Source organism: Xenopus laevis, chromosome 2S (genome assembly GCF_017654675.1).
Source record: "Xenopus laevis strain J_2021 chromosome 2S, Xenopus_laevis_v10.1, whole genome shotgun sequence".
Taxonomy (NCBI): domain Eukaryota; kingdom Metazoa; phylum Chordata; class Amphibia; order Anura; family Pipidae; genus Xenopus; species Xenopus laevis.
In genome coordinates this window covers 82,487,496-82,510,717 of record NC_054374.1, presented here as the reverse complement: position 1 = coordinate 82,510,717, position 23,222 = coordinate 82,487,496, and the positions used below count along the sequence as shown (strand labels likewise).

Genomic DNA, 23,222 nt, shown 5'->3' with positions numbered 1-23,222 from the left:
AAGAACTAAAGAACAATAATGATGCACAACTCTGCCTTCAGGGTTTTTTGCACTATGCCTAAAACAGTTGAAAAGTTCAAAGTTACAGTTTGGGCACCCTCTGCAAATTACACGTTTAGTTAAATCTGCAAGTGAAAAGTTGTAAGCAACTACTTCAGGAATAAGTGTGTTAACAAACAATGTATTTGCAAATGTTAACACACAGTTATGCTATTTCTCAAACTTTAAAACAGAAAATAGTAATTGTGGCATGTCCAAGGCACCCTTCTTTTTGTTCAACCATGAACACTGTCCTCTGATTCTAATTGTCTTATTAGGCCTTAGCCATTAACACCTGTTGATGCTTAATAATATCCCTGACACCCCAAACTTTAGGCTGTCACTGAACAATTATGTGCTCCTCTTACCAACTGAATGAGGATCTGAAAACAAAGCTAACTCATGCCTACAAAGCAGGTGCTACAAAAAGACTGCAAAATTCTTCTAGCTTGCAATTTTCACTGTCCGTAATGTTATAAAAAAAAGGCAATTAAGGGGAATTGTGAAAGTCAAGGCAAGATCTGGAAGACTAAGAAAACTTTTACAGAGAAGTGCTTATACACTGGCCAAAAAGGAAAAAAAACAACCCCTCATATGACTGCAAAGGGACTGCAGGAAGTTTTGGCTGATATGGGAGTAGTGTTGCATCATTCCACAGTTCCAAGAGTTATCAGGAGGAAGCAAAACAGCATTTAGCCAAGCAGGAGACCTTTTGGAAAGAGTGCTGTGGACTGATGAAGTTAAAATTGAACTCTTTGTACGCTCAGAGAAAAAAAAGCAGCACTTGATCAAAAGAAAATACATTTCCAACTGGTAAATACAGGGATGGATTTATTATTCTTTGAGATTGTAAGGCATTGTGTGCGACTCAAGAAGATCTTGGACTTAAAAGCGAATTGCAAGTAGGCAAAAATCTCTGCAAACAAGAATTCGAAATACTCTAAAGGTGGCCATACAGGCACCAATAAAAGTTCACTCAGACCTTTTAGACTCTGAGTCAGCAGCTTATTGTTTGTTTATGGGGCCCCCAACATGCATGCCCAACCAATAGCTGGCCAAAGATCAGCCAGGTTGGAACTTTCATTGGATGCAGGGACAAGATGTGGTTTTCATCCAATGGGTCTTTGTCGGCTGCATGATTTTGATTGTTGGTCCATCAGTCCAATTTAGCCCTTCATGTGGGTGGATAAATCAGACCCATATGTGCCTGTTTAACGATTTGGCAGTGTATGCCCACCTTTAGCTGGATACGAAAAGGCATTTACAAGCAGTCATCTGAGCTGGCAGTGATACTAAATATTTACTAGGGTGCCAAAATGTTTGCATATATCACAATTACCATTTTCTCCCTTTTCACAATTGTTGAATTTGAAATTTGGTAAGGCGTGCCCATACTTACGCATTCAATTGTATCTAAAGTCCCCTGGGCCAGATTTTTCTAGCTCACAGCTTGTCCAAAGTCTCCATGGACTTGTCATCATCACTTTCTCATAATAAAGCCCATGAACATAAGGTATATACATTTAAACAGCACAGGCATAGGATACATTTATAAATATATCTCTGATGACCAATGGTTTTCCCACCAAGGAGGGAAAATCTGATATAGAGACACATATAGCCACCATTCAGTTTTTTAGACATACACAATAACGTGGTTATTCCTATTTAACATTTCATTACTGTATGTTTACAAAGGAATAGTAACCGCACCCACCCTGTATTTATTCTCTCCAATTTGTTCAACCTGGAATCTTTTTGCACATTTGCACTGAGCAACTTGTCTTGTGACCTGTTGTAATGACAATTATGTGGTTACTTACTTAATGCATTTTGCTTCTCATAGAACATGTTAGGCTTAATTATAAGGCTTTGTACCTCATCCTCAATCTTGTCTGCATCAGTTGTTGGCCGATAAGCATCTTTGTTGGGATGAAGAGCAGCAACAAACTCATAGTAATCTATATATCCATCACCATCACCATCAAAAATATCAGCGACAGCTGTCATCTCTAGTTTTGTGGTTGGGAATTCTGAAAAATATTCAGTAGAATATGAGAACAAAAGAGTGACACCTGCTCTTGAGCTGGCATAGGATTACAGCTTCAAGCACCGTTAATCAGCTAACATGGACAGCAGTTTAAAAAGCTGAAAAAGGAAGGTTTGCCAATGTAAATGTCGTCACAGTGGTACAAATGGATGACAACTCTGACCCACAAAATCCACTCACTAGAAGCCAAGATCCCATCAATGAATTCTTGTCTGGTGATTTTTCCATCTTGGTCTTTATCAATTCTTCTAAAGAAATCCATGACTCGAGATTTTTTATGGTTCATCCAGCGCATATACTTCTTCCTCCAAATATCAAAATCAAAGTTTGCAAATTCCTTTAACTGCAAAGTAAAAATATATATACATAGGAACATGCATATTAAATCTAAAACAGAGGAAGAATATTTAGAAGTATGTTGGTACTCTGTTTCAATAGTTCCATACCTCTTCTAGCCTATCAAGGGCATCATTAAGCTTTCTCTGCCTCTCCAGGGCCAGAAGCCAGACCTGCTGCCAGTGAGCAGACAGTTGGTTTATCCTGGGGTTTTTGTTTTCCGGTTGTGAGAGAACTGGGATGACTGGGGTTGCATTCTGCACTGCATGTTTTCCTGGATTAGGCAGTAATAAAATCACTAGTTGAAAATGGATAAACACCACAACTGCAATTAAACTTTTCCTGTTCAAGTATTTACAAAAAATGCACCATATGAAGGTTGTACACATAACAAACTGAGGGAGACAATCTGTACTCACTTCTGGTTTTGTCACTGAAAGACATATGATTTGGATCTGTTGTCTTTCTTTTGTATGTCTTTGTTACTCTGTCCATATCTGGTTGCTTTTGAGTCATTTCTTCCATGAATACCTGTCAGAAATCATCATTGCACTAAGTTACTGTATTGCACGAAGAACTGATGGTCCCACTCATGCTGTTGTTTATACTTGTATGATTTATGTACATTTTAGATCCCCATCATAGTTATGTGACAACATTAATTTACCCTTTAACACCATTCTGATCATGAAGGCATGAACAGACAAAATATAATCAATGTTTTGCACACATTCCGATAGTAAGTAATTTATATAAAAAATCAAAATGGAGCCAGTGACCCTCATTTGAAAACTGGAAAGAATCAGAATAAGACAGCAAATAATTAAAAAAATATAAAAAAGAAAAAATGAATGTCAATTGAAAAGTTGCTTAGAATTAGCCATTCTATAACATATGAAAAGTAAAGTTAAAGCTGAACCATCACTTTAATAAGTAAATAACACAATGTCACGCAGTTTGTAGTTCTTATGAAGCTGTTCATTTAAACTATCAAAGCCATTAAAATTATGTGATCTTAATCTTACCTGGTGCTCACTGATCAGTGCTTTGACCTGGTCAATGTTCTGGGGCATGGGGTCTTGATCCCTCTGAATTAGTGTGGTCTCTGCCCACTGAATCCAAGAAAGTAGCTCATCCAACAAATCAGAATTCGCCACAAGCTCAGACAGAGCAGTTTGCAGTCTTTGCTGGTGCTGGTTTCCCCAGGTTAGTACCTTAAATTACACAACAAACTCAACTGGGCAGAAAATGTTTTCTTCCTCAAATAAGTATAATAGAATAGATGCACATTAAAGAGTAACAATCACAAAGTTTATCTTGAGTCTCCTTTATTGTCTTGCATTTTTTATGAAATATATTTTAATCGGATACAACCAAAACTCTTAGGGCAGAGACAAACAGCACTCGGAGCGTTTCGTTTTCTGAAGTTGCCTCACGAGGAAACCTCGGGTGACTTCTGAAAACGAAGTGCTCCAAGTGCCATCCCGCCGGCGATTTTCATTCTAGCCGGCGGAAGGCAGGGGAAAGCAGTCTGGGGAGCAGGCCCGGACTGGCAATCTGTGGCTTCTGGCAAATGCCAGAGGGGCTGCTATAAGGTCCCATTGAAAGTCAGTATTTAGTGGGCTGGTGGGGCTGTTTGGGCCTCTATGTGGCCTAATTCTCAGTCGAGACCTGCTGGGGAGATTAGTCGCCCCGAAGAAGTGGCGCCACCAAAACTCTAATATATTTTCTTAGTGTGTTAGAGAGACTCTGGGAAAATTCATAATACTCTTCTAAAATAAGCTTCCATAGATGTTCCACAAGACCAAATGACAAAGAAAAACTAACCCTGTTAATTTTAAAGCTATGTTTTTATTTTTACTACAAGTTAGTTTGTTTAGCTTGCACTAGCGATGCAGCGCCCAACTTTACCCTAGATGCAATAAGGGACATGAATATGATGGAGGGTTTTAGATGTAGCATCCTACATGTATGTCCCCATCTCAAAGAAAATAGCTACTTACACTTCACCCATATCTTCTTATCACAACTTTACAAGAATTAGCTTCTAAAATGTATGACATAAAAGCTGCAGTATGGTAGTGTTCTACAGTGTACAGAAATAGAACATTATGATGCAATTAATGCATAAGGTATATGTTATTATACTGATTATTACAGCTCATTACTTAATAAAAAGTTACGTCAAAATCGCTGTTGAGGCAAAGGAGTTTCCTAGTTTGTAAGTGAAAAGTTTTGGAATGAAATCCCCACCTCTCTATCCACCTACTGCTTTGTATTTGCCAATTATTACCAATTTAGTAACATTGGCTACATTAGAGTCTGGATTTTCTTTTTTAATATCTAAGACATGCTCTCTGTGATTTGTTTAGTGGGCCAGAGGTGTGGCCTACATAATGGCAAGTAGTACATTCCAAAGACATTTCCTAGCTCCTCATTTGAACATTCCCTGGGTATTTAACCAGTTTGGGCTAGCAGTAGTAATAGTGGGGGCTTGAACTAAACTGGGGGGCCAACTGAGTGACTGTTTATAGTCTGTGTACTACGAGTACACAGTGACGCATTAGAGAGCATGTTTAAGATATTAAAAAAGAAAATCTAGACTAATGTAGTCAGACACTTTAATGAATGTAATGGTGGGGATGTAACTAAATAGGTAGTCATAGACAAAGCAGTAGGTGGAAAGAGAGGTGGGACATCATTGCAAAACTACTCCGTTAAAGAGAACAAGTGGATTTTTCACTTACAAACTAAGAAACACCTTGGCCTCAACAGCAGCAATTTTGACGTCACATGTTTTTTTAAGTAATGAGCAGTAATAATTGGTATAACATATAATACTTTGTGCATTAATTGCACAATACTGTTCTATATACTGTAGAACACTACCATATCTACTAATATTTTGTAGCTATTAAGAAACCTGTGAATTTCTCATTACTTATGTTCTCATATTGCCTATGTTCCCTGAGTACCTCTTTCAAGGAAAGTTCTTTGGAGTACTTACTATTTATGTTTCTTTATTATTTTGATTTTATTTACTACTTTTTTCAATGTTTCCACTTGTTTTGTATATCATCACTGTTTTTGATTTGCATTTCACCTGTCCAGTATTCTACCACAGAGAAAGCTTGTATCAAATGATGCCATTTTGGCTTCACGAATTTTGATTGGTTAATGTATAGATGGTTCTGATTGGCCATAGCACCTATATAACGAGTGTACAGAGGTAGCCTATGAGTAAGTGCCCTAGCAGGCACAAAACATGTTAGGCTTTTTTTTCGATCATGTCATAGTAAATGCTTTTGTATTTTTAAAACTATTTTTGTTATTTCTGGGAAGACTCGCATCCTTTTTGTCTTGCATTATATGCACCTTTAGACTGGGGTGAACTGTGAGTTCCATATTATTGTTTGTTCCTTATACTTGGGTAGTGCCTATATTTGAACTGGCATTTCAGTATCATTTTTTACATGTTTTATTCATTTTCTCAATGCATACTTCATGTGAATTTTTACAGTACTCATCTATGAACAGAAGGACTATACCTCTTCAAATCTTGCCCGGATAATTGTGATCCAGTGTTTGATAGTGGTTATACAATCTGGATGGCACACAGTCAAGATTTCTTCTCCCATACTGACTGCTGTATTCACATCAGTTTGTTTCTCTTCCACCTTCTTCATAAACTCCTAGAAAGAAATTGCAGTAAAAGAATAACCTTTCCAGTACAGCCACAACTGCAATAAAGAATACCAGAATTATAGAATAGTGTATTCTGACCTTATGGATGTCTATTAGAGACTGCAAAGATTCAGCATCATCGGGTAATGCTCCCCTAAACCGTAGGGTCTGCTCTGCTTCAGAAAGCCACTCTAGCAGCATGTGGACAGCAGTATGGAACTCCTCAGCCTTGAAAAGTAACAGAAAACATTCCGGTACTCAGCTTGGTGGACCACCCAATGCTTCTGGCATAACCCTCACTTTTGAAGTATGTATTTTTTTGCCCAGCAAAATGTGATCACATTGCCCAATTCACATACTGCCCCCTTGTGTAGCAATTCCCTGTAAAGAACAGAAAATGATTAAACTGTCACCTGCTTTAGTGCTTGCTCTAGTCGAGTCTGTTTGGACACAGATAGTTTGCATACTGTGTCCCATCGAGTGCTGAGTTCCTGAAGTTGAACCTCCACCCAAGTAGTGTCCTCTCTGCTACTTTCAAGCAATTCTCTGGCAGAACGTTTTAGGGCCTGTACATTACTGGTTCTCTTTCCAAGCTCCTTCTGGAAAACCTATGAACAAAAAGAAGAAAGAAAACTTTACCAACCATATCTTCAAATATGAGAATCAAGCGGAAAAGATAACCAAATAAGACATTAATATTATACTTATATTTTTTAATATGACCTTACCTTATGAGCATCCATGAGGTTCATAACAAGATCTAAATCCCCATGCAATGGTTGGTCCTCAGCAAGCTGAGGTTCCACTTTGTAAAGCCAATCAACAAGTGCCTGAAGTGCATCCATAAACTGCCCTGAGAAAAGCAAGGCTTCCTCTAGCTTGTGCTGCCTGCAGAATAACAGCAGAGATTATTATGATGATATAAAGGCAATAAATCATGTTTACTATGGCTACAACTGCCAAGCTAACAGTGGTAGGAAAATATCTAATATGACACATTTCAACAGCAATATTGACACTTTACAATGTAACCAAGCCTCATTTGTAAAGCTCCAGCTAGTGTGTATATATAATCACAAAATACCCCACCACAGCACAAATGTAGCCTCGAGCTGAGGCTGAAATGTAGGTATCTGAACTCCCAAATATTTCCCTACAGTCCTCCAGCTGCAACTGATCTATAAAGTCCCTACACTACTAAATCAGTACTTAGAGGGTGTTGGGAACTGTACTTTATAGTTGCAGGGCATAATCTGCAATCTGATGAATATAAATTATGCTACTTATATTTCTGTAAGTAACTAGTACACAAAATGTCATTCCCAGCTATGTGCTATTTCAGGAAAGCGATAAGGTTTCATATAAATATCAGCATGCACATCTATTCAAGTTACATTTCACACTTGTAAGTAAAAGTCAGGAATTCACAGTATGTAAATTAAAATTCATAAATAGGATGCACATATAGCAGGCTAACATTATACTTTGGTAGGACAAACTGGATATTTTCTCCCTTTAACAAAACCTATTTTTTTTCTGAGACAAAGATTTTTTTTGACACAGAAACTGTAATATTATTTAGTTTGCACTAGTTATACTTTAAACAAAGAGAGTTTGCCTCCATTTACTGCAGTCAAAAAATGACACTGAAAAATTACTACACTAACTACACAAATATTTAAAGGAAAAGTACCTTTCAACTGATTTGCCACACACTGTATCCCACTTGTCTCTAACTTCACCTAGGAGATGATCTAATTTCTGGACATCACTGCTTAACAGAGCCTTCTCCTTTAATGCCCGTCCTGTCCTGACTGTAGTGTCATACACAGGCTGTTTGCTTCCTAGGGTTTTTTGGAACTCCTGCAAATACAAGAAAAACAATATTACTTGGGAGCATCCATAAAGATACATATATGTAAGGAGAATATATTTATTTTTAAATTATGAAAGAATGAGTTTTCAAGAAAATTTCTGAAGTTACCCTATGGAATTAAGATATTTGAGACAGCAGAGCAGAAAGTAAAAAAAATATGATAAGCCCTAACCTTGTGCTTAGTGAGCTGCAGTTTGATCTTGTCAGGATCATTTGAGATTTCCAGCTCAGAGTCAAGATGGTTTTCAGCCTCCTCAAGCCAGTCAATCAGCTTCTTCCATGCTTCATGGAACTAAAAAATAGGACAGGCACACTTAGAAAATGTGTAATAATACACAGAAATACATCACTTATCCAGATCATATCCTCATCCTCCAAAGCTCAAATATGTATGGTAACACTATCATGCACATAATGCTAAGCAGTGCTATTTCTTTTTTATTATTATTTATTGCTCCTGCATACCTGTTTGGCTCGCTTTCTGGCATCATCTAGTGATCGACCTCGCTCTACCGAGCGCTGAACAACTTTTTCCCAACGGGACTGAACACTGAGAAGAAGATTCTTTATAAGAACTACATCTTGTTTCTGGCTAAGAAACTTCAGTTGATTTCCAGTTTTGTCCAGTTCAATTATGTGTTCACGGTGGATATTAACCTCATTTACAAACACCTAAGACAAACCGAGAAAAACACACTTAGAAGCAAATAAAGAATCCTGGGTACTGGATACAAGAAAGTCAGTCAGTACTGCTGATTTGTTCTGTTTTGAAATATATCGGTTTGCCATAAGACTGAAATAAAGGTCTATAGCTGGCTTAAGAGTTTTCATTCTAAAAGATTTAATAAAGGTAAATAAACACTATTAATCACCTTGTGTTCGTCGATTTGGAAGAGAACAGTGTCTAGGATCAAACTTGGGGAAGGTGCAATGTTCAAACTCTGCTCAGCTTGAGTCAACCAGATAATAAAATCTTGTAATGAATTCTGGAAATCAGTAGCTAGATTAAGAACCTCCTCCAGCTTTGCCTAAAGAAAAAGCAAAGCAAAGCACATTTTAAAAGGGGAAAGGTAAAATATTTTTACAAGTATATATTTTGTCCTATATTTTAATACTAATGATTTTTTTTTACAGTTGGCTTCTTAATCTCATTGCAGGAATTTCCCTTGTTTATTTAAAGGTGTTGAAGTCTGCTTGTCAGACTTAACTATTTACCATCTACTGCTAGTTACAATTTACTGCTATTAATGCCAGCGTACTAAAAACAATAAAATAAATTCAATTATCTAAAACTATCTATAATTATATGTGAAAGTTTACTGAGTACACGTGTACAAATATAAACATAATTCACATTCTCCAGAATCCAAGTTATTCATTTTTCTTTTTAAAGAAAAACCTGAAACTATGGGGAAAATGTGGGTAAGTTACTTAAAGAAAGTAGGTTCTTTGTGCCACATAACCATTGTACAATTACCTTCCTCTCTCCAACTTTGCTGCCAATTGTCTGCCACTTTCTTTTCAGAATAGCCACATTCTGCTCTGTGATGGAGCCTGTTGCATCATCTCGGCTTATAAGCATTAGCTGCCCTTTGTCTAGAAGGTGTCTGTACAGATCCTCATTTGCCTTGATTTCTGCAAACAGCTCCTGCACAAGAAAAACCCGTGTCAAACAAAAAAGAAAAATCATAATAACTGCCACAATGCAATGTTTTTATACAAATATAAACAAATAGCTCATAAAAACTCTCACAAACAACAATGCTCCTGCCATGCAAGTATTTTATTGTATTGTGTCATTTTAGATTTTAATGGTCTTGCTACAATGATCATGGTTTCTTCAGAAGATAAAAAAAAACCGGGACATAAAAAAGTTGAATTGAACTTATTTTTGCCATGACCGGCAAACAAGTAATATGGCAATAGCACATTCAAAGATTTCTTCTTTTTTGTAGAGTGGGCAGGCTACATCAACACTTGTTTCACTCCCACATCTATCTCACTACAACTGGTGATACATGTGTGATGAAAGTTGTATACATTAAGGGGCATATTTATCGAGAATTGAATTTGTGAGTTGTGTGAGGGTTTTTCTACCTCGAATAAACTCAAATTTAGAATGTTTGGATATTTATGAAAAAATCTAAAACTTTAATGAAAAATGACGGGGGTAAAAAACTCGAATGATTGAGTTCAGGTCTCGAAAAACTCGAATCGTTTTTGATAAATCTACCCCTTAATATTAGTTAAATATGAATTAGGCAAGTCTTCATTCCAAAATCAGTGGCTGGCAACATGGTTCTGCTGAACAGTATTACTAAAATTATTTTTTTTTTATATTTCCAAACAAGCTTTGACACCTACCATAAATTAAATACAGACTTACCATGTGAGACTGAAGCTGCTCCCGTGCTGTCTCAGGCAGTCCACCTGTTGGTTTGGCTGCCAAAAGCTGGCTTTCTATATTGGTTTGCCACTGAATGAAATCCTCAATTTCACCAGAGAAGCCTTGAGCCTAGTTGGTTAAAAAAATTTAAGAAATAGCTTGCTTCTCACTCTTCTTGAATTGCCACAAGAATAAATTGAAGATAGACAAGTTATCACATGAGAGAAGGGGATGCTTTCTTACTCATAATTAAATCCTTGTCTCTACAGTCTCTTTGGTGACACAGGAACTGTGGGTATAGCTTGTACTTCTAGAAGGCATGGTGACAGAAAGAGATCTAAACCCTCTCCGGCTAAAACTACTTGCATAACCAACACTTCCTCAGATTTGAATAAGAAACAGTGATATGATATGAATAACATGAGTCTAACCCAACAACAATGAGTACTGAACTGTAACAATATACATTACAGATATCACATCTGAAGGTGTTATGAAGGGGCCAGTTCTGAGGGAGGGAAGTCCTGTATTCACCAAAAGAATTAAGAGAAAAGGATTTAGTCTTGGGGGCAGAGAAACTGCAGGGACAAAGCAAAGCTTTTAAATAACACCACACACCACACTACCAGTATCAGATGCATCCTCCTTCAAGGATGTTTAGGATTTAAAAATCAAAAGTATATAACCTTGAGCTCAAGGAGACAATGATTATGTTGGAATAAAATTGCCCTTATCTCTATCAGGAACTGGTACAATGATGGCTTCCAGCATGCCTCTGATAAGTGTCGAAAATGCAGTGAATCTTTGGGAACTCTGGACATATACAAATAGAGGAGGGGTGAGGCTGGAAAACTCAAGATAGTATCTCATGGATCCTATATACTAAACAAAAAGATCCTTGGTTTGTGACAGCCATAACTTGAAAATGCAGTAGCCCCTATCTACAGGTACCTGCTGTTGGGGTGTGATAGGTTGCTATGCAGTTAGACCTGTCTGTGTGTGGGCTGGTTTGCATGCATGCATAGTCAAGCCTGGGAGAACTTGTCTCAAAAAGATGAATGTGTAGAGTCTGTAGACTTTTTCTGGATCCCTTGGGTTAAAAATATTCTTCCTCTACCAAAGGAAGGGTGTGATTTGCTCTTGGGTAGGAGGGTGCTCTTATTAGCCAGCACCAGGAGAACTGCACCTGACAGGATACATTCCAAAAGGTGTTCAGACTAGGCTTTTACTGCCCAGGCAGCTGTGAAAATGGGGTTGAGAACTGCTTAAGAGGGAACCATAAAAAGTCCTCCACAGCATTCTTAAAGGAAGAAGCATCTGATACAGATACTGTGGTATCCTTTTACAGCCATGACACAGGGAAAGTGGTGTTAATGGAAACTAATAATAAAAATGGATAAAGTGGATGTTTAATAAAGCGGTGTTTACCCCTTTTTCTTTGTCTATCCATTTATAAATTTGTTTGTGAGCTAAAGCAAATATTTTTTTACAACTGCAAGCAAATACATCAAGGCCAATGGCACATGGGGTCCACAGCCTTCTGCCCCCTCTGAGTGCACAAGTGATCTGCCTGTTAAAGAGTTAATATCATAGCTAAAATGCATTCTGTGAGTGTTAACAGGCAGATCCCATACCTTTCAGTGCATACAGATAGAAGGGACTGAAGGCAGTCGACTGGCTTTTTCTACATTGGTGTATCTACATCAGCAAAGAAAACGATCTGTGTGTTATTGGCCTAATGTTATTAGTCACACACAGATTTTACTTGATGTAATAGGCTAATTTCAGGATGAAAGAGACAGCATGGATGGATTATTTTCAGTGCATGTTGAGGAAGGACACATGATACTGAGCTGTCAGTATTGCAGTAAGTCAGGTTCAGCTGTTGATTAAATTGGAAAGTATCATATATTTGGCAAATCTCAGATATTTAATTTTTTTTAACTAGACCGTGTATCTTGGGGTGTCAATGAATTGTGTTTTTTGCCCTATATGGTGGTCCTATGTATGTGTTAACTGATACACAAACCTGATGCAGTGCCATATCCAACTGCTGCTCTCTCTCCTCAGTTTTCTGAAGCACAGTTTCCCATAGCTGGATCAGAGTTGCAAGACGAGGTCTAAGGCTGTTGGCATCGTCTCCCACACTGGACTCCAGTAGCTCATTACCAGCCTTAGATACAGTGTGCACAGTAGTTTGGTGGGCAAGCACATCATTCTTCAGCACCTTAAACAACATAATGTTCATACTAAAGAATAAAAGACTATATTGAAGGTAATGAAGTCAGCAGAATACTCCACTATGCATCTTATTATATAATATTTAAATTTGAAGGAAGATACCAATAGTATAAGCAAAATCTCTTATTTACTTAATATTTGGGAGTCAGCAGTCTGTGTAGCAGCGATTGTCTGCTGTTGCGCTCTATAGAGAACATTCATAAACTGCAATCTTACCCATATCATCCTTTAGTACAGGCATGTAAAAATGAACATAAATGACACAATAAAGGGGAACGAATCAACAAAGACTATATAAATTGATGGACTGTCATGCATACAAAAATTAAAATACTTTATATGATAGAAAAACTTTACTGAATTTTACAATATCTAGTATATTATATCTAGTAAGTAATTGTTCACTACAGAATTTGTAATTTACATTTTGAACATATAATTTAACTGTAATAAAACAAAAACTAAAACAAAAAAAAAGTGGGAACATGATATCAGTAGAAAGTACCAAGGGCTTTAAAAGCAGGACAGAGTAGTTGTAAAACTTTGGAACCAAACTCACATGATGTTTTGCAAGCTCCACTTCGATAACATTATGGTCTCCACAGATCGGTCTCTGGGCATTCAGCAGTTCATCTGTGTGAGTCAGCCAGGATATCAACTCAGCCAGAGCATGTTGGAACTGTCCAAGAGCCAGCAAAGCATCCTCCAGTTTATGCTATGGAATAAACAGTTTACAGAGTAAAAAATGGCTCTGGGTCTCAACACACAAGGGACTCTACCTGCTTTCAAATGAGACATACCTGTCTGTGTGCAATCTTTTCTCCTAAATTTTCCCACAGATGCTTCAATTCAGTAAGAGGTCCCTGGATGATATCTCTGTCTGTGTCATCAATGGCTTTCTTGAGCATCAACTCTCCTTGGTGGTTTAATCTTTCCATTTCTATTTGCTGTTGGTAAACCTCCACCTTAAACTCCTGTAAAGAACATAGGAATTATTTATGTCATCAAAGTATTGGTTGGTCTAACTCTGCAGAACACATACTGAATCTACTTTGTGATTTTCACTAAATACAATGTGCTATATTCACTTTTCTTGCAATGCAATGCGAAAAACAAACAAAAGTGTGTATGCACAAATCTGTATTTACCTTCATCTCTTCAATCTGTTCTTTAACAGTATTGAGATCAGTCCCAACAGGAGGCATGTCACAAAGTTTAATAACAGCATTATCCAGCCAATCAAACATTGCCTAGAACAAATAAAAATAAATTATTTAATCGATATCCCGATAGGATAGCTGACACAATGCCTACATGAGTTACTTGGTCACTAGGCCGAATATACTTAATCAACATTTGTTTTTGTGTGCTGAACAAATACCTTTTTTTTTTTTTTAAAGCACAGTATGCCAAAGGGCAGTACATAGAGCAGGTTGTTATACATTTGCATGGTCAAATCAGACTGCAACACATGTAAGAGATTATATTGATATACATATGTACAGCATAATCAACCCCCCTTGATGTTTACAGGGGAGTACTACAGGAGGGGATCTACAAAAGTAGAGTTTTGCAGGTGATGCAGTTATTATGATCGCTCAGCAATTAACAGGACAATGAAGTATCAAGGTTTTGCCGATCTAAACTTAGGGCTTCAGGTGGTCACCTGCAGGGTATCCTGGTACTGCACAGCATGAGACATTGCATCTCTGAGTTTTTCAAGGCGTTCTGTCCATGTTCTCTTCAAATGTTCCCAAGCAGTGTTCATCTGATTAAGATAAAAAACATTTACTTTAAAATGGGAACATGATATATGTTTTAAAGAAAGAGAACAATGTAAAAGGGGTGCCACAGCCAGCAGATACATGTGCAATAGCACAGACAGAGACTACATGGTGGCAAACAGACAAAAGGAGAAATGTAAATACAATTACAAGACTTTCACCTCATCAATACTCTTTTTGACTTCTGGTTTCTCAGTTTCGCCACAGGCAAATATTAAATCTGCTCCGAGGATTCTAATGAATTCCAGTTCTTCATGGAGTCCATCCGTCTCTTCTTTAATACTCTGAAGAATACATATATAAATTGTTCAGTGATGCCTAAGGGGCTGGTAAGAGAATAAAATTTAACCGACTTTTAAATGTGCTTACGTCTGCTGCTTCAATTTGCTGCTTGATCATTGATGGATCAATGCCAGGACTTTCCAGATCATGGACAATTTCATGTGTATCCTTAATGGTGGTTAAAAGGGAGCTCATATCCAACCAGAACTTTTCTGCTAATTCAAGGACATCAAGGAATTTACTTTCACGTTCATCTGCTCGTGCTTTGATGTCCTCCCAAAAAAACACCAACTGGTCCAGGTTATCCTGGATATCTGCACAGGTTGAGGAGGAAAAATGTACATATATGCACCCATATTACATACATTGTTAAGAAAAAGGGGATTCCCAGTTTCAAATGGCTTGTCTTACCATGTTAAATTGGGAGAGGCATCCAAACATTATAGGATCAAACAAACCAGTAATCCCTGTAAATAATCCCATATCAGCTCTATAGTTGTAGAAGTCAATAATCAAAATGCACTGCACTAACTAGTAAAGCAGTACATGCTGTAAATTCAGAAAGTGGACTCATGTACTGCTGTTAAGGATTTGCGACCAGCAGCTACATTCCCTTTCTCAGGATTACTGATCATCCTCCTGACAAACTAATCTAATTAAAGGGAAATTATACCCAGTTTATAAGTGGCCATGCATTCACTTACTGTATGTCTGTTGATGTTCAAGTATATTGGCACACATTAAATTGTACAGGCATCCTTATTTATTATTGTACCAGCAATCTTATTATTTATAAAAATATGAGTGGATTGAACCATGCTCTGATGAAAGTTATCTAATCTATCTACTCCGGATCAGACAAATTCATCAGAGCATGGCATTGTCTATAAGAACTGGTGGAAATCTTTCCCTGTAAGAAGGCAAAATTCTTCCTTGACTTTATGTAGGATTAATCATTCATTTAAGATAAAAAACATTTTTCAGACACAGAAGAAAAGTGCAAAGAAAGCATTTGTCTGTAAGAGTTTCTCAATGAATGCTTTGTGCCAAATGAATGCTACACAAAGGAAAGTTTGTTTGAAAAGCAGTGTACATGAAAGCATATAGGTCACATATACATCACATCCTCTTCTGGTTTGCGCTGCAGCTGGATGATTTCACTTGAAATGGGCGTTTTTGTTGATGGACAAATTTTACGTTTAAGGATCGTTTCACTATACACATGGTCGTATTGATTACAAAAGAATCATAAATAAATCTACAGGTATATTGGGAGCTTTAAATCAGCAAAAACAACAAGGTTACTGCCTTGCACTTTTTTCTTAGTACAAACTGATTCCTGTCAAGACATACACTGTTATAGGGAGTTTACAGACCTTTGACTGCTGGGTCAACGTCTGGTCCCTGTGAGCGACTGATCAGTTCTTCACCGCGATGTTTCAGAGCTTGAAATGCAGGCTGCAATTTTTCAAGTTCCATGACAGCATTCTTGTTCTCACTAATACACTCCCGAATCTTCTCCACCTCTGCGGGAATGAGAGGGGGCACGCGGAGCCGAGAAGCCAAGTTTTCAAGAGTCTCCAACATTGGACCAATCTTGTCATGGAACTGTGATGGGAAATGTGCAATAAGCAGGTTGCAAAGAGTTGACAGAACAGTACTGTAGCACACAAGCGGTGAGTGGCAAACTAAAGCTGGTGAAACTTACCTCTCCAATCTGAAATGCAGAGAAGTCAGCCGGACAAGGGTTTGATATCATGGCAGCACACAGAAAATTAAGACATTCCACAAGGAAAGGGAGGGTGATGTGAGATGAAAGGAGAGATGAGGGGGTTAGAGAAGCACAAACCACAGCAAATCAACAATATAAACATGAAAAACATATGACCAACCATGCAAATGGTGAAACAAAAACATTTAAACCCTATAAATAATGGAAGTAGCAGTGAAGTAAAGGAAAGAGCGGTTGCCTGTATAATATCATTAAACCTCATTGCTTCTGTCTGGCACTTTAATGGGACAGTATGCCCAATTTATAAAAAAGTGATTACACTCCAGTTATTTAACCCACAATGTTCAGTAAAATACTTTCTATAAGGAACATTACTTCCCTGCATATTGCTATTTCCACAAGTGGGAGCAGTAATTTTGCTTGGTTACAATTATCTCTTCTCTTATTCTGCATAGTCCATCATGCCTGTCCCACAATAGCAAGCAAGAGGAATAAGGATAACTGAAGATTTCTGCAATCACGTAATCATATTCATGGGAGGAATTAAAATATCAGGTTAGGCTCTTGCATGCCAGCATTGCACAACTGTGTTAGTATTAATTAGCAGGGGTCGTTTTAGTAGGAAAGGATTCTGATAACCATTCTGCATTTTGTAATACCTGTGCAGCTTGTGCTACAGCATCATCCAGTACCATGGCTCTCTTGCGCACTTCCTCCTTTATTCCACCATAGATCTCTTTTGCACTGTTGTACTTCTCCTGAATTACTGTGCCTTCTTCGGGGTTCAGCTCAGAAAGATGAGGACCAATTTTTAGGAGCTTATCGATATGAGGCTTATGCTCAGCAACTGACTCCCTTAATTGCTAAAAAAAAAAGTAAATAGAAGTGCAGAAATATTAACATTTGTAAATTTTATCCAGTCACACAAACACACATCCCATAAATGGTCCCACACTCTGATTCTATGATTGTATGGTTGGCTCCAAGGTCAGATAATATGATGATCAGATTTCCATCATACTAACTAATTACAATACCAGTATTTTTTCATATCATTGTGCCTCCAAGGTCAGCGTTGGCATTGGTATTGCAGTATGGTTATTATAAATAATACATATATTTATTATATAAGCTATTTATATATACACACACACACACACACAGTACTTACATACTTTGCACACCGTTCACAGGTGCTACCATAGAGTTGCTGTATTATTCACACTGGGATTTGATTCAAAAGTTAAAAATCCACATTTTTATTTTCTCACATTAAAAATAGGCCAACGTCTCTTAAGACTTTTATAAATAATAGGTCTTAGAAGGAGACAAACTTTGTCCTATTTTTAATGTGTGAAAATAAAAATATGGATTTTAAACTTTTTAATCAAATCCCAGTGTGCACCATTTTATTGATAAATAAAAAATATATATTTGTATATATAATGTATATATATATATATATATATACACACACACACACGACAGTTGACTCGAAACACAATCTGGGGCAAAAATATTCATGTAAAATATTCCATGCAAAAGAAATTAGCGGTCTCATTTCTCTTCTGTGCCTTGGGGTATCAGGAGGTGATTTGGACTGTTTTATAAATAGATTCCATTTTGTAAAGTGCTATATGACCCTGCACTCCTACCCTCATTTCTTCCTGCTGTTGCCTTAGCATCTCTTGATCTACTGCAGGAGGAGGCAGCTGGGAAAGGAAAACCTGCATTTCTTCAATCCATGGCATTAATTCTTCATAGGTCTCCCAGAACTGAACAACAAGAACCTGAGCTCGCTCAAGCCGAGAATATCTCTCAGAATTTAGATGGCTTATATCTTCATACTGCTGCACCAGAGTCTTAGTTTTCTCCTGTTATAAATAAGAAACAGATGAAGGTAAAGAACATGTAACAATACACAAATTCCCTATTAAGTTATAGCACATAAGGATGGCTATTTGGAGAGAGAAAATAATAGTAAATGCTATTTACTTGTAATAAAGATTTTTGTTCATCTCCACAGGTTGCCAGGATCTCTTCCTCTGTGTGAATCAAATCATCAATGGAATCTTTGTGGCGAATAATATCTACAGAGAAAGCCTAAATAAAAACAATACAAGTTACATCCTGCAGATGTCAGGTATGGTGGTGAAACTACACCAGCCCATGCAATCTCATTAATACATTTGGTCTCACATTTTATATCATGCTTAATCCATATACAACATAGGACTTGCATATACCCAGGCATGCAACTCCCTCTAAACACCACATGACCCTATGCTTGGGTTACCTCTCTGGTAATAGTTGGTAATCATACCTTTTGCACCTGTAGCTGGGCTGTGGTCTGGTCTTGTTCCAGACAGATTGGACCCAGGGCCATAAGTTTTCTCTTAGTTTCAGCCACCCAGGCTAACTCTGAATCAGCAGCTTGCTCATACTAGCAGAAAAGAAGCAGAGACAGAGCAGGACAATGAAGCGCATAGAGAACAGACAATTGCTCATCTTGTGCTAAAATTCTGAACACACAGCAAGAACATCCATACGAAAGCACCATGCACATGCCATTGCAGCAGTGGCTGCCTACAAAACACGCAACAATGTACCAAGCACACAGTGTACATTATTTCCTCAGTGTATAAATGCCAAACCATCATTCGGTGCAAATAACAATTACATCAAGAATATTCCTTTCTGTTTTCAAAATCCTTATAATAGCATTTATTTCCATACACACAAATGCATTGGGAACACTGCACATTCTATTCTAAATCAAAGCATGAAGAACAATTTACATTTGTGTTATTGCTTTATAGAAAGAGAAGAAAAAGGAATATTATTCTGTTAAAAAAAATAGCAGTGTCTGCATTCTTCTTTACAAACGCAAACATTCACTGTATAAACTGAAAAATGTTTCAAGATTTTGCTTTCCTTTGAATCACTGAACTAATATTTAGTTGTATAAGCAGTGTTTCTGAGAACTGCTGCACATCTGTGTTGTATGGAGTCCACCATCATCTGGCACCTCTTACATCCCACAATTCTTCTGCATTTCTTGGTTCTGCCCCAGAAACAGCATTTTTGATGTCACCCCACTAGTTTTCTATTGGATTTAGGTTCGGCATAGGACTGGCCACTCTATAACGTCAATCTTGTGGGTCTGGAACCAAGATGTTGCTCTTTTACTGGAGTGTTTGGGGTCATCCTCTTGTTGAAACAACCATTTCAAGGGCATTTCCTCTTAAGCATAGGGCAACAGACAGATCGAACTTTGCTGGGGCTTCCTGCCGATAGCTTGGCTTCACATAGGCGTCTTCTAATTTTAACAGTACTCACAGGTAACTTCACAGGGATCTTCTTTTATCTTCCTGGAGCTGATCATTGGCTTTGCCATTTTGTCTATTCTTCTATCCACTAACCAATGGTAGTTTTCCATTTTCTTCCAAGTCTTTCAGGTTTTGGTTCCCATTTTAAAGCATTTGAAATCATTTTAGCTGAGCAGCTTATCATCTGCACTTCTTTATATGGTTTCCCCTCTCCAATCAACTTTTTATTCAAAGTACAATGATCTTCTAAACAATCTCTGGAACGACCCATTACACTCAGATTTTCAGAGAGAAATGCACTATAACCAGCATGCACAACATTTGCTGCCTTCCTTCCTTAAATAAGGGCCGTAATTGACACCTGACAGAATGAATGCCCTTAATAATTGAACTCCACACTGCTATTATACACAAATAAGGATTCAGTTAGACAGAACTAGCAGTATGCATGTCATGACTGTCGGGACTGTTGGTTTTCTATTTACCCTATTTACTACACCTTCTAGTAAATTATTTGCCATGTACAAATATAATTTCTACCAAAAACAGTGATTGATCAGGTTATTGATGTCAGACTTTTATTATTCTGAACACAACTGTATATTTTCATTATTTAATTTGTATGGTTTGCAGAAAGTGACTTAGAGCTACAAACTAGGAGCATAAGGCCCCAAAAACACAAATCTGGGCTTGGACTTAATGATTTTCCAAAGACTTTTACTACATTTTAAGCAAAAATAGCAATCTATCAACCTCCTTTCAAGTACTCTCCATATTTAAATCACAGGTTCCCAAACAGTGGATTTAACCCTCACTGAGGGTCAAAATTAAGGGATGGTAGGGCGACCTATGATGTGGATGACAATTGGCTGTTCCAGAAATTCTTAAAGCACAGACTAATGGTAAATCAGGATAAGTGTTGGGATAAATACCTGCTTGCAAGCCTAGGTTTTTTTTCTTTGATATGATATTTTAAAATATCCATAACCTTGTAATGAGGTAAGGGACCCTGACCAAATAAAGAGAGGCCTAAAGCCAAAATGTACAACCCCCCCCCCAAAAAAAAATATACTGCTTTAGATGGTACATAAAGCCTGCCTCCTGACATCTGAATATGAACACACTCTGCAAACACTAAGCAAGTGTCATGCCACAAAGATGGAACCAACAGCAAACATGAAGCACAGTACTGTAAAGACTGTACTACCACAAAATGGCTATAAACCTGGGACTAATAACATGCAACTTAAAACCCATCAGCTGAAGAATACATGAAGCACAAATATTTGGGTTAGAAGCCCTAAACATCAGCACCAAAAAATAATAACATATTCAATGATGTGAATTACATGATGGCACAGCACGGCACAACAGCAGCAATTTAAAGTTACTCATGAAAATGCTAATACTGAACATTATTGTAAAGAGATATTCATTGTTAAAGAATGAATTATTTTTTATCATGATTTAGTGTAAATAAGCCACTGTGCTTCTCATAAAATCACTGACATTGTTCATATTTCTAAAGAAGGGTCTCATCTACTAAATGAAAAAGACATTAAAGACAAATTATCAAACATATATTTAAAATCTGAGGTCTGATAGCTGACATAAAAATTTCTGAAAATTCCTGGAAAGGCCCCCAATGGTTGAAGCAATCTGCAATTGCAAGACCAACTGACAGCTTTAGACAGCTTCCTATTCTTAGCTGAGACGTCGTTTTCCATCACTGTGCACTGGCTACATTTAAACAAACAAAAGCTAGCATATTGCAGTGAGTTTAGCCAGAAGTCTCTGAAGTAAACAACATGAAGGTCATGATTGGAATTCTATTATTTGATAGCACCTGTTCCATAGCAGAATAGGTCATAACAGTCTCCTTTTCCAGATCTATAATCTTTACAACTTTCTAAAACAAAATTAGCATTTACACAATGTAAAGAACAATTCTAAAGAAGGCTCAGATAACAGAATACTATGTATTTTGGTCCTGATCTCATGACTTCAAAACTATTTCTGTAAAAAAAGTAGTCATCAATCAAACGAGAAGCAGACTCTTAATTGCTTTAAATAAAGTACCTGTTGTGATCTTTGAATTGCAGCATCTATTTGGTCCACCCTTTGCCCAATAGTGTCACTAACAGATCTGTATTGCTCATTGTCATCTGAAACTAGTTTATCTAATCCCTCCCTGGCCCGCCAGGGGACCAGCTCCAATAGTGCACTGCCAACTTCATTTATAGTGTCGAGAACAATCCGGTATTCCATTGCCTCCTTCTTTAGTTCCTGAAAAAAAAAACACGTAAATATGTATGAATGTGTGTATATCTGTATACACACATATATACACAGATATATATATATATATATATATATATATATATATATATATATATATATATTTGTGTGTGTATGCATAAAAATGTTAACAAATATCTGAAACCAATCACATGGTTTCAAGCCAATCAATTTCAGCAATGTTGATAATACATTAATACCTTTTGTCTCTGCTGGAATTGAGAAATCATGTCTCCAGAGGGAGACTGTCCAGAATTCTGAGCCAGCTCATCTTCTACTCGTCTTAACCAGCCAGTTAGTTCATCATGAGTAGCCTGGAACTTGCCAGCAAGCTGTAAAGCTTGTTCTAATGTTTTTAGTGCCTTTCCACTTGATGATGTGATCTCTGAGTAACGAGTTTTGATACCATCCAACTTCTCTTGAATGAGGAGCACCTCTTCCCCTAAAGAATTAAAAGTAATGTTAAATCTCAGTAATCCACACCTTGAATACACACAATGTATAATTGTTTCCTAATTATTGGTTAAAGTCTAAGACCCCTATTACAGTCACAAAACAGATAATGAAAATTTTATAACTGCCCAGTTAAAGGTGTTCTTCACCTTTGAGTTCACTTTTACTATGATGCAGAGGATATGTTGGGACAATTTGTATCTGATTTCAGCATTGTTTGCTAGGGTCTTAATTATCCTAGCAACCATGCACAGATTTGAATAAGGGACTGGAAAATAAATAGTAGAGGGTCTGAATATAAAGATGAATAATAGAAAGTAGAAATAAAAAAATACATATTGTCACATATAAGTCCCTTCAGCAATGAGAATGGATGATATTGATTGCAGTTCCCTCTTAACCATCCACTTTGCTGGATTCACACAATGGCATATAAAGCAGGGAAAATAAGTACTGAACACATCAACGTTTTTCTCAGTAAATATATTTCTAATGGGGCTATTGATATGAAATTTACACTAGGTTGGTAACAACGCAAGTAATCCACACATACAAACAACTCAAAACAAATAAATCCATAAATTAAGTTATGTGTAGTAAAGTGGAATGACACAGGAAATAAGTGTTGAACACCCTTACTGAAATTTATTTAATACTTAGTAGAAAAGCCTTTGTTAGTAATGACAGCTTTAAGACTCCTCCTGTATGGAGAAACTAGTCGCATACATTGCT

At 37.2% G+C, this 23,222-nt stretch overlaps 1 protein-coding gene across 22 annotated transcripts in view; it reads right to left on the bottom strand.

The window, feature by feature from the left end:
• Positions 1-23,222, bottom strand: part of macf1.S (microtubule actin crosslinking factor 1 S homeolog) — a 162,286-nt gene that overhangs the window by 11,654 nt on the left and 127,410 nt on the right. For 13 of the 22 annotated variants that reach the window (XM_018241763.2, XM_041584060.1, XM_041584058.1 and 10 more), the window contains 31 exons: positions 22,238-22,479; positions 21,819-22,025; positions 18,734-18,853; positions 18,406-18,513; positions 18,066-18,284; positions 17,070-17,273; positions 16,387-16,395; positions 16,055-16,286; positions 14,766-14,992; positions 14,558-14,680; positions 14,279-14,380; positions 13,761-13,862; positions 13,413-13,586; positions 13,172-13,327; positions 12,401-12,598; positions 10,372-10,500; positions 9,463-9,633; positions 8,858-9,013; positions 8,451-8,657; positions 8,158-8,277; positions 7,803-7,972; positions 6,838-6,997; positions 6,523-6,717; positions 6,209-6,337; positions 5,974-6,117; positions 3,451-3,639; positions 2,845-2,956; positions 2,536-2,723; positions 2,270-2,432; positions 1,918-2,072; positions 1,757-1,831 (listed from right to left, as the gene is read on the bottom strand). In XM_018241763.2, the coding sequence (XP_018097252.2) occupies positions 1,757-1,831; positions 1,918-2,072; positions 2,270-2,432; positions 2,536-2,723; positions 2,845-2,956; positions 3,451-3,639; positions 5,974-6,117; positions 6,209-6,337; positions 6,523-6,717; positions 6,838-6,997; positions 7,803-7,972; positions 8,158-8,277; positions 8,451-8,657; positions 8,858-9,013; positions 9,463-9,633; positions 10,372-10,500; positions 12,401-12,598; positions 13,172-13,327; positions 13,413-13,586; positions 13,761-13,862; positions 14,279-14,380; positions 14,558-14,680; positions 14,766-14,992; positions 16,055-16,286; positions 16,387-16,395; positions 17,070-17,273; positions 18,066-18,284; positions 18,406-18,513; positions 18,734-18,853; positions 21,819-22,025; positions 22,238-22,479 (4,886 nt within the window). The remainder of the gene's footprint in view (positions 1-1,756; positions 1,832-1,917; positions 2,073-2,269; positions 2,433-2,535; positions 2,724-2,844; positions 2,957-3,450; positions 3,640-5,973; positions 6,118-6,208; positions 6,338-6,522; positions 6,718-6,837; positions 6,998-7,802; positions 7,973-8,157; positions 8,278-8,450; positions 8,658-8,857; positions 9,014-9,462; positions 9,634-10,371; positions 10,501-12,400; positions 12,599-13,171; positions 13,328-13,412; positions 13,587-13,760; positions 13,863-14,278; positions 14,381-14,557; positions 14,681-14,765; positions 14,993-16,054; positions 16,287-16,386; positions 16,396-17,069; positions 17,274-18,065; positions 18,285-18,405; positions 18,514-18,733; positions 18,854-21,818; positions 22,026-22,237; positions 22,480-23,222) is intronic. The other 9 variants (XM_018241777.2, XM_041584070.1, XM_041584067.1 and 6 more) reach the window with 2 other exon arrangements.